Source organism: Crocodylus siamensis, chromosome 1 (genome assembly GCF_052110815.1).
Source record: "Crocodylus siamensis isolate JL-2025a chromosome 1, ASM5211081v1, whole genome shotgun sequence".
Lineage (NCBI taxonomy): Eukaryota > Metazoa > Chordata > Crocodylia > Crocodylidae > Crocodylus > Crocodylus siamensis.
Window position 1 is genome coordinate 424335886 of NC_143395.1, and position 14707 is coordinate 424350592.

Consider the following 14707-nt stretch of genomic DNA (forward strand, 5'->3'; position numbering starts at 1 on the left):
GGAACTGAATGAGATTGATTTCCTGGTCGATGCGAGGTGATGCTGAGCTAATTAAGGGTCCCCCGGGGATCGCCGTGGACACGCTGGCCGGGACTCGGATAAGCTGTCAAAATTGCGTGCCTCAGCTCTGCCGCCATCATAGATAACTGCCAAAATTAACGAGTCATTTTGCATGTGTTAGACCGCACATTCAGGGCCAGTGGCGAGGGGCGTAACTTTGGACCCGGCTGCATTTCCCAGGCAGTCTGAACTCATGGGGTTTGGAAGAGCACCGTTTGCCTAATGTTCGTGGCTAATTGTTTGCCCTGATGGAGGGAGCGGCGTCCCTGGGTGCAGTTGGGGTCCCAGGATACAAGGCACAGGTGGTTCTCACCTGGGATCCTGTGTGGTCCTTTCAAGGGTGGCACAAGGTGGCACGCGGTGTAAGAGGCCCAAGCAGCCCTCGGGGATCTGCGGTCGGGTGATTTCTTCTCTTTCCAGAGGAATTAGACACGGCGACTGTGCGCTGCTACTATTTGAAGACTGTTATCAAATCTCCCCTTGGTTGTCTCTCCTCCAGAATCCCGGTTCTTGAAGACTTTCCTCATAAATCATCTCATGACATCTCATTTCATAATCTGAGAAGGGAGATGAGTGCAGGGGAACGGTGAAACAGGACATTTAATCCTGACAAGGGGAAATATTAATTGAATCCTAGAGACGATGGGCTGGCAGGGAGCTGCAGAGGTCACGTCTAGTCTTGAGGCAGGATCAGCCCGGACAAACCCAGTGCCCCATGTCTAAACATAGTGACATAGTCTGTCCCGTCACCGCACCAGGTTTCACATCCGAACCGGCCACAGGGAAAGCAGGGGGACCGCGGCGCCCAACGTCTCGCTGCTCCAAAGGTTGCTAATATACACGCACATTAAATGCTGTCATGTGGCTGGGGCTGGTCCTGCTTGGAGCAGGGGTTGGACTAGATGTGACCCCCTGAGCTCCCTCCAACCCTCATTTTCTATGAGTCTATGAAATACCCCAGCTCTGGATTTCTATTTGAAGTCTCTAGGTTAAGCTTGGGAACCATATTTATAAATACAACAGCGCTGTGGCGTCCTGCGGCACCCTTGAAAGGATCTAAAAGCACCTCGAGATGCCGTGGCACCCTGCTGAGAATCAGCACCGCGACGGATGACCGTCCTCTTTGGGCAGCAAAGGGCCCCGTGGGCAATGCCCCTCCTCTGCTGCAGGCCCCGGGGCGCAGGCTGCAGTCCCCAGCAAGACGGGGGGCAAGATCCTGATGGAGGGTCTCTGCCTAACGTGAGTCCTGTTGCAAGCCAGACCCCAGGCCTCTGCTGCCTTGAAAGCCAGCTGCAAAAGCTTCCCTTGCGTGCACATTTCCACTGCCTCGTAGTGCAAAATGCCGGGAGCCATTCGGGGTCACAGGGCAGGTCCTCTCAGACCTAGCCAGCAAATCCTCACAGCTCTCAGCAATGACGCTGATTTGATTCCCAAGCGAGCAGCTGTACCAAGGGGCTTGGCACCGAGCTCCCGGGGAAGGGCAGTGTCTGAGTGGGTTTCCCCTGAGCTGCAGGCGGAGCGGGCACGGTCCCTGCCCAAGGTGACGGCACAACAACCTGTATTTATCTCCAGCTGAACGACTCTGGACCAGGCCCCGGACAGGGGGTAATCGGCCAGCAAAGCCGGCTGGCTCGCTCCGTGTGTGGGGCCAGGGGTTGGGTTTATCTGGCCAGGTCTAGGGTTGTCCTTCAGGAAGAACCAGCTCCATGTAGCTCCAGGGTTGGTTTGCAATTGCTTTTCAGCTGCTGGAACAATGGAGAAGTAACCAGGACTTGGGTCTTCCCCTCAGGGCATGGGTTTGTGACGGTCATTGCAGGGCCAGAGCTGGTGGAAAGAGAAGGCTGGGCCAAAAGGGGAAGGGGTCAGGAGGACAGGGCAGTAACCAGCTGGAGCAGGGGGTTGGACCCGATGATCTACCAGGTCCCTTCCGACTCTAGAAATGTATGACATCTATGTGAAGGGGTGAGATAAGGCAGGCCCTGTCCTGCCTAGGCTCACTTTGCACTCCTCCTCCAATGTCTAGTGTATATTCCTCCTTTACATCACCTCTGGATTTGGCCCAGAGCCGCAGGAGCAAAGCAGAGAGCAACAGCATCGCTTTTGGTTTTCTGCGTCTCTGAGCGTGAATGCACCGCACCGGGCTGGGACTCAGCACCCCTGGGGTCTTTTGGTGCGGGAGCAAGTCACCCTGTTGCCCCCTGCCTCAGTTTCCCCATCTGCAGGAAGGGGTGCTAGGAGGAGTGCATGCTCATAAGTCATGCTTATCAGGCCCGATCAGGCTTACAGGGATCCAAGATCCCCAGGGACTCGGGCAGCGGTGCCAGCCCTGTTGTCAGAGAGGTGGGTGAATGAGCTGGCACTCTGCTCTTGGACACCCGCACCCAGGTTTTAACGCCAGTCCCAGGCTGAAGCTTCCCCTTTTAATCTAATGTAAGAAATCTTCACCCCCAAGCCACCAGCAGAAATCTCTGCGTGGAAGAGAAACAGGCCTGGAGGGGTGGGGGCTGGAAGGGGCTGCGAGCCGGGAAGCGTGGACATCAGAGCTGTGGGGGGGGCAGGGGGCCAGAGGTTTCAGGTCAGGGTTTGGGGGGGCCCGAGGAGACTTGGTTGGAGGTCCAGGTGCTGGGATGTGTTATCTATCACTGCGGCCACTCTCTGTGCAGCCCAGCTTTCCAAGACCACCCTGCGGAGGAAGTCCACCTTACCGGGGTCCTGAGTGATGCTCTTCCTCCCCAACCAGGAGGCTGCAGGGGCAGGGTCATGCGTTTATCCCTGGCATGCTACTTCCCGCATTCAAAACCCCCTGCAGTCTCATGTTTCCCCATTTCTAATCTGGATTTTTTTTCTTTAAGCCTCGCTCGGAGGTGCTGGCTGCAGCCCAGGCTAGGGACAGGAGCAGGCTGTGCCAATGCTCCTGCTGGCACCAACCCTGCAGAGGTCTTGCCTCTGCGCTCAGGGTCAAATTGATGCTGCATTGGGGTCAGGAAGGGATTTCTCCCCTGGTCAGATTTGTGCCTAGTGAGGGGTTTTGCCTTCCTGTGTAGCAGGGGCACGGTTTCTACTCGGGATCTCTTGGGCATGTATTGACAACAGTTTATAGAAGCAATATACTGGCTGACATGGTTTCCCCTGTTTGACCTGTGGCAGGCTCAGGTGTGGTGCTGTGCCAGAACTGGTGGTAGTTTTACTGAGAGTTAATCGATGATGGATTTGTCTGGGCTGGTTTGGCCGGGGCTGATCCTGGCTCATCCCGACCCGGGACCGGTAGCCTTGCAGACATCTGTTCTGGGGGCCATATTAATGGGAATCCCAGCCTGCAGCTCCCTCTCACCATGTCTCCTTGTGCCCCGCAGCCTAGGAGCTGTCTCCGAAGTGGCGGCCGCCGGGGTGATCGGCACCGGGACGCACAACACAGGCATCAAACATGGGATCCTGCCTACCCAGGTGAGACGCAGCCACGGCCAGGCCGCAGCAGCATGGGCTGCCTGTGCAGGCTTTGCCCAGTCTGCTTCAAGCGAGGCTCAATGCAAAGCTCCCCCCTCGCCCTGAATGCTCTGGGCACTTTGCAGGGCTAGCTTCTCCACCGCCCTGCAAAAAGGAGAGCTTGCAAGCTAGCTAGAGCAGGGCAGCAAGCCATGGCCTGTGGGTCAGCTCTGGGCTGCAACGAGGTTGGACCCAACTTGCAAGGGTCCAGCCATCCCAGAGCAGCTCAAGGGATCGGTGGCAGGCAGCTGTACTGCATTGCCTGCCCCTTTGGCAGCTCTGATGTTCTCTCCTGCCTGTGCTAACCCTTGCTCTGCCCTTGCTTCTGCAGCTGGCAACGAGCTGCAAAGATAAGCATCAGGGTTTGGGGCTCTGGGGACAGAGACTTGCAGCTCATAGGGTCAAAAGCTCCACTTTGCAGCAGCAAAAGGCCTCTGACCCCTAAGCAAGGGGAATACAACGCTCCAGCTCTTTGCTGCAGCTTCTGTTGCAACAGGCGCTGCTTCTCCGGGCTGGAGAACGGCACAGCGGCTGGGGGCTTGTCCCTTCTCGTGCAACCCCACTGCAAAAGACCAGGGTGTGATGTGCCTGGAGAGGAGCGGTCAGGGCTACCGGGCTCTGAATTCACAGCAAGGCTGATTTCCCCCGACATTGTCCGGAGGCGCGCGTGCCCCATGCTGGGAGGATGAGACCCCCGGGATCACAGAAGCAGGTGCTCCTGGGACTGGAAGCTGCAGCCCCTCCCCAGGCCTGCACATGCTTCCTATGGCTGAGCAGATGGACATTTAGCCCTTCCTCTCTTGACATGGGAGTCTGTCCTCGGGGGAGAGAGGAACCACTGAGAGAGATGGGATGGTGATGTTATCTGGGATCTACAGGGGGGGTAGAGACAGGCCTGAGCAGGTTAAGTGATGTGCTCTGGTCCTCAAAGAGCATCCGTGGCAGAGGCAGGGGTGACTCCTCGTCTTCGGCACTATGTTCTGCATTCGGACCTTTCCAAAAGGCTGCGTCTGTGGTTAGCATCTTTCCTCTCTTGCCCAGCATCTCTTGAGCTAATAGCCCATCTAGTCTGAAGAGGATTCTGCCCTTTACGGACTGCTCCTTGGCCCCGTGTGACAGCAAGCACTTCTCGGACCCCCGCTTTGGGGCTCTGAGAACCAGCTGACACCCACATCCCTGGCCTCTCGCTGCGGACTCGGGGCTTTCTCCTGACCTCAGGGGCTGCCTGAGACCGCCAGGCTGGCCGCAGAAGCTGCTGCCTTCCCACGCAGCCTGGCGAGACCTGTCTTGGGCAATGCATCTCCCAGCACGCCTCTCCCTCCCCTCTGGCTGAAATGAGCCGAGATGATTCGACCCATTAAATGTGCGAGGCACCTCATCAGCCTTCCCGTCTCCTCGGGGCCCCAAGGCACGGAGAAATGCGTCCATCTCACCGGGCCGCGCAGCCTAGCAGGGCTCAGCTGCCGCCGGGGGCTGGCCTCCGCTGAAAAGGGATTGAGTGTAAGCAGCCATCTGCTATTAGCTGGGTAACGAAGTCCGGAGCCCACTTATTCATTTCCAGCCAGGTACCAGCTGCAGGGATGAATGGAGTCTGGAAGCTCGGAAGTGGTTTCTTTGTCTCTGCTGCATGGTTTATCCATCTCCCCGTCGCCCCCGCTCCAGGCTGAGAGCACCTCGGGTCTCTAGGGAGTCACCGGTGGTGTCAGGATGGACTCCATCGATGTCGTTGTCTGACTTGATGAGGGGTTAGGTGTTACAGGTCACATCCGTTTGGATAGTCTGTCTGGAGACTGTCTGTGATGTGGCCCTAGTGACCCGCCTGCTACAAGAGAGAGACCGCAGGTCTTAGTGGCAAAGAGTGCGGCCGGGTTTATGGGCCACTAACACTTGTGGCCAGCTGGTCCCTGGCTCTAGCTCGGTCATGTGCAGGTCTGAACATAACCCCTGAGCCTGGCTCGAAGCATCAGTCGCCCCAGCCGCTTTGTGCACGCCGGTCAAACGACTCGATGTACGTAGCAGATGCATCCTAGTTCTCACTCATCACTAACACCTCTTTAGGTGTCTCAGGCTCAGACCCATCACCATACTTAGGGGCTGGAAGGAATTTCCCCCCCGTCAGATTGGAACAGATTGGAGGGGGGGGGGGTTTGCCTTCCTCTGTAGTGGGGATACAGCCGCTGCCTGGGGTCTCTTGGGCATATATTAGCAACCTTGGATAGAAGCAGGACGTTAGCTGCTGCAGTTCCCCGGCTTTCCCCGTGGCAGGGTTGGGCGCATGCCTGGTGCTGTCAGGGGTGACTGTCGTGTTGCTCAGAGGCTGGGCAATGGTTTGTCTGGCCTGGTGTGGACAGGGCTGACGCTGCCTCAGGCAGGGCTTGGGCTCGATGTGACCCCTGGAGCTCCCTGCCAGCCCCGCATCTCTAGGATTTCATGTCTCTGGTGTATCAGCCACATCCTGCTTCTCACCAGTTAATGTGACCAGATAAGGACATCTCTTTGCCAGGTCACTCAATTTCTTGCGATGGGACTCTGTTGCCATGTCTTCGTGTGCTCACTTAATGTGCATTAGCCTGATTTAAGGCACATTTAGGGCATGCATCTACACATGTGCACTGTTAATGACCCTTAAAAATGGAGATTTAAGGCTCTCTGAGCCTAAATTTGATATCTGCATAAAGCAGGTATTAAATTTATGTGCGAATAGCTAAATCGCATTAGCGAACATGTAGACACATTACTGTGCATGAACCTGGTATGTGTCCATTGACTTGGGACTAACATTAGTCCCCAGTCCGTCCGTATGTTGCACAAGGGGCCGTTCGAGCTCCTGGAGGCTAAGTTCCACTTTGGTCCCCAGAAGTGAGTCGCACCACAAGCCACAGAGACAAAGCCAGTCAAGAAGGCCAATCGTACCCTATCATGCATCCACAGATGCATCTCGAGCAGGTCCAGGGAGGTGATCCTCCCCCTCTATGCGGCACTGGTCAGGCCGCAGCTGGAGTACTGCGTCCAGTTCTGGGCGCCACACTTCAAGAGGGACGTGGACAATATGGAAAGAGTTCAGAGGAGGGCCACTCGTATGATCAAGGGTCAGCAGGGCAGGCCTTATGAGGATAGGCTACGGGACCTGAACCTGTTTAGCCTCCACAAGAGAAGGCTAAGGGGGGACCTTGTGGCCTGCTACAAACTGGTCAGGGGGGATCAGCAGGTATTGGGGGAGTCCCTGTTCCCCCGTGCGCTGCCAGGAGTGACCAGGAATAACGGTCACAAACTGGCGGAGGGTAAGTTTAGATTAGATATTAGGAGGCGCTACTTCACAGTCAGGGTGGCTAGGGCCTGGAACCAGCTTCCAGGGGAAGTGGTGCAGGCTCCTAGCCTGGGGATTTTTAAAAGGAAGTTAGATGAGCACCTTGCCGGGGTCATCTGACCCCGGTGCTCTTTCCTGCTAAGGCAGGGGGTCGGACTAGATGATCTACCTAGGTCCCTTCCGACTCTAGCTACTATGAAACTATGAAACTATGAAAGCCTTTATTGCTTGCAAGCAGGTCGGCCTGGAGTCACGAGACTCAGATCAAAGCCGACCCCGAGTGCCTATTCTCCATTGCTTATATACTCGATTACAAGGTATTGGAAAATTCCCATTAGCACAATCGCATTTCAAACTAGCACAGTTGCGAAGCTAAGGACTTTCCAACTGCAAGTCCGCGGTTTGCATGTTTGCACAACAGAGTGGGAAACAAGCTGCATGTAGATGCTTCCTGAGTTCTCGTAAAAGCAAACGGTTTTCAGCCCCCCCGCTTTTCCCACACGTACACCTGCGTTAATGTGCACTAGTGCATGCACATGTAGACATGAACCTAAATCACCTTAATGTGCAATAAGCTAATGCGCATTAAGTTTAGGCACTCATAAAAGCACTTGTAGACACGCCCTCTTCTGATCTCCTTAATTTACCCTCTGTCTGTTGGTCTTGGAGGCACCTCTCAAGCTAACGAGCTACTTTCCCAGCACTTCTGTGCATGCCATATAGAAATGCCTCATTTCGTATTCATCGGAGCCTGCTTTGGTTCAGGCCACTAGCAGGGCCTCTGTGATTTGTTTATGCCCTGAGCTGTGGTTGTATTAATTTATACTCTAGCAAAATCTACAGGTGCAGCTTAGGGAATGGATGTGTCCTGCATGGCCACAGACAGACCCTGGGAAGCTCTCAGGCGCGGGAGCTCCTGGATGGATTAACACATGGTGTCGCCAAGCACCATGGTGACCGGTCCATGGTCTTGAATTGCTGTACTACACTACCTTGGCTGTCTTCTAATCTTTTCTACATGCTGGGTGTGTCTACACATTCATTAATGCACTTCTCATTAAGTTTATACTCGCATAACGAAGTACTAAATCAATGTGCAGTAACTGGTACTTCTGTGCAGCAGCACCGGTGCATAGGTTTTTACAGACGCTAACTGCTCAGTAGCCTAATACTGCTGTGCAGTAGCATATTAGCATGGGTTTTGCCCCGCATGCTACTACGCAGTGTTATTAGGCTACTGCACAGTTAGCGTCCCATGTAAATGCACCCACTGCTCCCAGGAAACAAGACATTTAGGGTATGGACACATGACAAGATGACTTCAAGGGGAAGCCAAGCAAGTTCCTCCAAACCATATACCAGTGTATTGGGATAGTGTTCGTCAGGCAATGTGACCAAAAGCAGCTACATCCAGCAGAGGATACACAGACATGCTTCCTACAGGGTGCTGGGGTCTCAGGTCTCTCTCAATCCATCCGCATGGTTGAGGCAAGTTCCAGACTTCCACCCCTATGCCTTGTTGTGGAAGAGTTTTATATAGTTCAGACTCAAATTTCTGTATTCCCATCCATTTCTCTGGGATAACGATCTCTTGGCCAATGGAGCAGGGAAACTGAGCCATGACCTGTGACCATCGTTCTTTCCTGGGGTCGCCTTAATAGCACAGCGTGTGAGCCCTGGCCTGTGCATGTCAGCTCCCTTGAGACTGTCCCTCACTAGCCACCTTCTCTCATGCTAAGGGTTGTGATTTAGACTGAACTGCTTCTGGAAGAGGAGGAAGTAGTGATGTACCCAGCACAGCAAAAAGAGGTGAAGGGTATTCAGGACCCCCCGACCTGCTAGTCCCAAGGAGCTTCTGAGCTAGGGCAAGAGAGAGCAGGACAGGAGCTGGCAGATGGGGCAGCACAGGGAAGGAGGAGCTGAGCACCGTGGCCTGGAGCCTAAGTGCATCGGCTGCCTGGCCATGGCTAAGCCTTCTTGGAAGCACGGTGGATCCATGCGTTGGGTTGCATTATCCACCTTGCCTGGCTCTGTTGGCCCTTCTTCCCTGGGGTGCACTTGGCCGTGACTCTGTGCCGTCTTCCCCTCCGGCAGGTGGTGGCGCTGACCCTGCTGACGGCGGCGGGGGAGATCCTGGAGTGCTCCGAGGGCTCCCACGCGGACATCTTCCAAGCGGCCCGGGTGCACCTCGGCTGCTTGGGCGTCGTGCTTACCATCACCTTCCAGTGCGTGCCGGAGTTTTACCTGCAGGAGACCACCTTCCCCTCCACCCTCAAGGAGGTACCTTTGGGTTGGGACTGGGGGAAAAGCAGGGGTGGTTCTTTCTAGCTGCCTCGGAGGGCATTGGAGCGAAGCTCCTGGTTGCACACAATGCCCTAGGCCAGGGATGTCCAGTGGGCTGCATATAGGGCACACGGGATTATCTTGTGGTCCCTGGGCTCCTGCCTAGCCACCACATGGCTCTAGCTGGACTACCAACCGGCGGCTCCAGGTCCTACCTCCCTCCGGCTTTCACTGCCTGCTGCAAGGCGTAGTACAGCACAACCCGCCTGAGATGCAGGTCCAGATGCACAGTGTAGCAGGTGGGGGCTCTTGCATGGTGCAGTGGGGGGCTGTCCACAAGGGCAGAGGCCCAGGTGTTAACACATTTCGCCAAGGCCGAGTACAAGGGGAGAATGACGTCCCGGGATTTGCTCGACAAGCATCTACGGATGCACGCCAGCATTTTGGTCGCTTTACTAGCCGCAGCATCGCATTGCAGGCTCATGTTCATCTTGTGGTCAATGATGACCCCCAAGTCTCTTTCTTCTGTAGGTCTGCCCAAGGGCAGAAGAGGGAGGGAGGAGTCAGCTCTGAGCCCCTGAAAGACCAGGAGGCCATTGGTGTCATTGGGTCATCATCCCAGTGCGATGGGGCAAGGTGCACACAGGGAGGGAGTGTCAGGCCAGAGGGAAGGGAGATGTTCCCCTGAGGCTCTGAATTCATTCAAGCAAGCCCAGAAAAGGATGCCCACATCCCCATGTTTGCACGGCTTCAGTCCCAGCTTCCAGGCACCTCCTGGCCCCAAGAAAGCACGTGGTTTTGCTCATGCCAGGCTGGAGCCTACACAAGTGAGTAGGAGCTTGGTCGGAGAGGTGGCTCGGGCTCTTTGTTGGCCCAGAAGAGGCCCTGAGTCCCAGCCCCGCTGTGGCATAGCGTCCCTATTCCTTGAGGTTCAGGTTGGGGGCATCCTGCATCTGCCCTGCTGCCTGCGTTGCCGACAGCAGCAAGCTCAAGTGTGAGCCCTGCTGTTGCAAGGGTACGCGCAGCTCATTAGCTGTGCTGTGTCTGTAACGAGCATCAGGGATGGCTTGTAGTGACGCGTGCGACCCGCTCACCATTGCGTGCTGTCACCAGGCTGCTGCAGTGGAGACAGCGGAGCGCCCCAGCCCCCATCTGACCTCATGCAAATTGCCAGATCTGAGCTTCTCTCTAATCTGCTTCTAAAAACTTCCAGAGATGAAAACACAGAATTGTAGAAAATTCAGGGTGGAAGGGACCTCAGGAGGTCACATCTAGTCCATCCCCCTGCTCCAAGCTGGACCAGCCCCAACTGCATCACCCAGCCAGGGCTTTGTCTTCCCGGGGCTTCAAAACTTTCAAGGACGGAGACCCCACAATCACTCTGGGGAGCCTGGCCCACTCCTTCACCACCCTCCTAATGAGAAAATCTTCTTTTCTAGACTCAGTAACCCTGGTTCTTCCAAGCTTTCCTTGCACATCCTGTTTCCTAGACCTCTCCTTTGTCTTGTTTCTCTGTTGGGCTTTTTGCCGTTGGTCCGCAGCTTTCTGGACCCAGAGGCAGCTGGGGAGTCTTAAAGACCTCCAGTGACTCACCTCATCCAAAGTCATTGTGGTTGCCCCAAAAGCTAATTACCCACGCTGCTAAAAAACAGGTCCGCCTTATTCTAGCCTGCAGTGGAATGAATTATGTCTGCTTTCCATTTGTCCCCGACCCCATCCTGTGACTTCAGCCTGGTGGTAATCCCAGCCCCAGCCAAATGGGCCCAGTTTGAATTCTAGCTCGACTTCCATGCCTCTGGCCCGGGCACCTGGGTTCATCCATCGCACCGGCAAGAGCAAGAGGAGGACGAGATGGCAACGATGAGGGACGGAGGGGGAGGAAGCCCTTCAAAACAGAGCCAGTTCAGGACTGGGAATTTGCCAGGAACTGCCATTACTCCTAGCCCTGTCCCTGGCTCTCCCATCAGCCAGCCAAGCGTGCTAATGATGCACATCGGAAAAGATTGTCTTCCTGGTGCTTTCATTTTTCTTCCTGAGAAAATGAGAGCAAGGCTGGATGCAGAGAGGGGGAAGGAGCCTTCCCAGTGTCTGATCACTCCCAGGGGGTGAGAGCTGCATGGCCACCAGTTATTCAGTGAGTGCACTTGTAGGTGGAGGAAAGCTTCTCCTGCTTGCCATGTGGCTCCTAGCGTCACAGTATCTCCATCTTGCCTCATCCGTGGACTCTCAGACGGGGCTACAGCATTGCAGGACAGATCCCATAGGTCACAGCAGACCAGAAGCTCAATATTGTGCTAAAAATGCCCTCTTGTTGGTTCAGCTCTGGGAGAGGCTGATTCCTGGGAGCCTGAGGGTGGTTACACACTTGTCTGGGCTGAGTCGGACAGGGCTGGTCCTGCCTTGCGCAGAGGGCTGGGCTGCATGCAACGACCCGACTTCCTCTTACCCCTTGCTGTGAGGTAGGGAAGATGCAGCAGGTACTTGGACCTCATTAAAGCTTTGTAACCCAAGCAGGTCTGCTTAGTAGGCGCCTGGGTGTTTGCCCTTCGTTAAAACTTGCCTATTCAGAGCAACAGCAGATGCAGTTAATTGAGACATTCACCCCATGTCCGAACTGTGCAATGTGGCTGCAGCAGGGGCTTGCTGGCCTGGTCTAAGCGTGCGTACGTGGGGATCTGTGTGGGTTAGACTTTACGTACAAAGTGTCTCACCCACTTAGGCTGCAAGGAGGTCAGTAGCTCTCAGACAAGGGGTGTTTTGTGCCTCTGGATGAATCAGTGCCATGAAGAATCGGATGCTGCTCTCAACAGTGAATGGGTTCGTGGTATCATCTCACCCTGTCACATGGACAGGAACTAGGGCTGAATTAAGGGGATTTAGCAGATCCTCCTCCAAACCAGTTTTTCTTGAAGGCAGCTTCTCCGACCCATCTGCTGTGGTCTGGATTGTCCAGAGGACTTTTGCATCGAGAGCAGGGAGCTGTATGAGGATGGAGGCTGGATCTCATCTACCAAGGAGTGTGCCAAAGAGAGAGGGACCCCTCCTGAGAGGGGGCTGAGAGCAACCTGGTGTCTAATAAGAATCATTCTTCTATCATGAATATGGAGCAGAAGAATTGGAGGCAGTTTCATGGGCTTGGGAAATCTTTAGGCAAATGAGGTACTGTCTAGTCATCTTGCATGCTAACGCAGCTCATTTGCACAGAAGCTCCCTATGCCTGAGCTTTCCACCCCCGCAGACGAGGCAAGGCCCTGCGCAAAGCAGGACGGCGTGTTGCAGCCAGTTTTCACTCCAGCCCCCGTGCACCGATGTCTCAAGTCCCAGCAATCATCTTTACACGATAATGCTTTAACATGCGCGGTCTCTCGCTTCCAAGGGACGTGTCATAACCCACTTGCGGCTCCTCCTCCGGTTACTTAAACTCTTTCAAATATTAAGTGCGTTATCCTCAAAGCCTCCCCCCACCCCAGAGTTGGACAGAGCAAGGGATGTGTATAACGAGGCTGAGTCCTGTCTGTGCTCATGCCCCCCAGTGTCGACTGTGCTGTCATGGTGCAGCGGGGATGGGAACAGCTGTGCAGGGCAGATGTGCTCTTAGCATCCAGCCTGCTGCTATGTGCACACCATTCCTTGCTTCGATCTCAGGCTTTCTTTGTGTATGGCGTCAGATCCACGCTCATTAGCTGTCTGGTTGGGCACGGCTCTCCGTGCCCCCGGCCACTTGGCGAGGACACGAACGGCTGCTAACGAGGATCCTCCTGGGGGGTTTCTTCCTTCCATTCAGACGGACTCCACTCCTGGGAGTCAAACGAGATGCGCCATTCACAGTGACGTGCTCTTGGCATAGACTGTGTCCTGGCCGCACTCCTCCTTGGGCTGCAGGTCAGGTGTTGCTCCCTCTCTTCATTTATTGCCACTTCTTGCTTTTATCAGTTAGGAAAATAGAGGCCAGGAGCAAGTCAACGCTATTCCCAGCTTCAGGTAGCCAGTGGTAGATCTGGAGCCCAGTGAAGCTGATTGGAGCTGGGCTGGTCTCAGTGGGGGCAGATGAGGAACGAGGAGCAATGGGCTCAAGTTGCAGCAAGGGAAGTTGAGGTTGGGTATTAGGAAAAGTTTTCTAACTAGGAGGGTAGTAAAGCGCTGGAGCAGGCTATCCAGAGAGGTTGTGGACGCTCCATCCTTGGGGGTTTTGGAGACCTGGATAGACAAGCTGAGGCTGGGATGATGTAGTTGGGGCTGGTCCTGCTTTGAGCAGGGGGGTTGATTAGATGTGACCTCCTGCGGTCCCTTCAACCCTCATTTTCTATGGTTCCCAGCTGCCCATTCATTTTCAACCTGCTCCTTCAGCCATAAGCAACCTGACATCTCTTCCAGCGAGCAGTGTTCATATTACCCATCCAGTTGATTCATCTCACCAGAGTCTCACAGGTCAAAAATATAATCCTGGCTAATTGCACAGAAGTCCTTATTAAGTCAAGTTCATGAAAATGAAAATGAAAAAAAAAAGAAAGATCATCCCGGCCAAAGGGAATGGCTCGTTGCTGGAGTGATCTGGTTTCTGCAGCAATTAAAGCTCCTGGAATTTTTGATTGAATAATTTAGTCCTCATGAATCACGCAAATCTCCCCTGTTTCCTTCACCACCACCAAAAACATGGGCAGAAAGGTTATATTTTACAATCTTGTGAGAGGCTTGCTCTGAAAACAGTCCCAATGTGCTTTATTAGAGTAGTCATACATAAAAACAGAAGTACTGCCCTGTGCTGCATCAGACCACAGGTCCGTCTTGCCCAGTCTCTTGTATCACGCAGCGGCAGAGAGCAGAAGCCAGAAGAGAGTGAACTGGGTCTGAGCGGGGGTTTTCCCTATTTTTCTCTCGCTTGCAGCCTTTAAGGTCCAGGAAAGTCTGATGCAGAGGCTGTGGCCCTCACTGCCCTGCTGAATAGTGACTTATGCCCCTTTCCTCCCAGCATGTGTCCAACCCAGTGCTAATCTGGCTGAACTCTCGGCTCCCACCGCATCTGGTGGTAACAAGCCCCACGCCTTTATGCCACGCTGGATGGAGAAGAGCTTCCTGGTGTTTGTTTTAAATTTACTACCTACTCATTTCATTTTGTGACCCCTCGTTCTTGTGATGTAAAAGATGCTGGGTGCATCTACACATTCATTAATGTTCTGTAGTTATGGCGCATTAAGTTTAGTGCTTGGTTATCCAAGTGCTAATTCAATGCGCAGTAACTTGTGCTACTGTGCAATAGTGCCGGTGCACAGTTTTTTAGTGACACTTACTATGCAATAACCTAATAACACTGCACAGTAATGTATTGGCATGGGTTTTGCCTGGCACACTACTGCTCAGTGTTAGTAGTCTACTGCACAGTAAGTGTTTCGTGTAGACATGCCCAGTAAATAGTAAATCCCTGTTGACTTTCTCTTCACCATTTAGTAAACCCTTCTCATATCCCCCCTCAAGCAGCTCTTTTTTCAACTGACCAGGCCTGGCCTCTTTAGTCTGTCCGTACATGGGCGCCCCTCCATGCCACACATGATCCTTGGCAGGCATTTGCCTGTCTCA

General features: G+C 54.2%; 1 protein-coding gene across 1 annotated transcript in view; it reads left to right on the forward strand.

Annotated features, from left to right (window-relative positions):
- LOC149875721 (L-gulonolactone oxidase-like) overlaps positions 1–14707 on the forward strand; it is a 33331-nt gene that overhangs the window by 6882 nt on the left and 11742 nt on the right. The window contains exons 5-6 of the mRNA XM_090031116.1: positions 3414–3504; positions 8945–9130. Coding sequence (XP_089887242.1) covers positions 3414–3504; positions 8945–9130 — 277 coding nt within the window. The remainder of the gene's footprint in view (positions 1–3413; positions 3505–8944; positions 9131–14707) is intronic.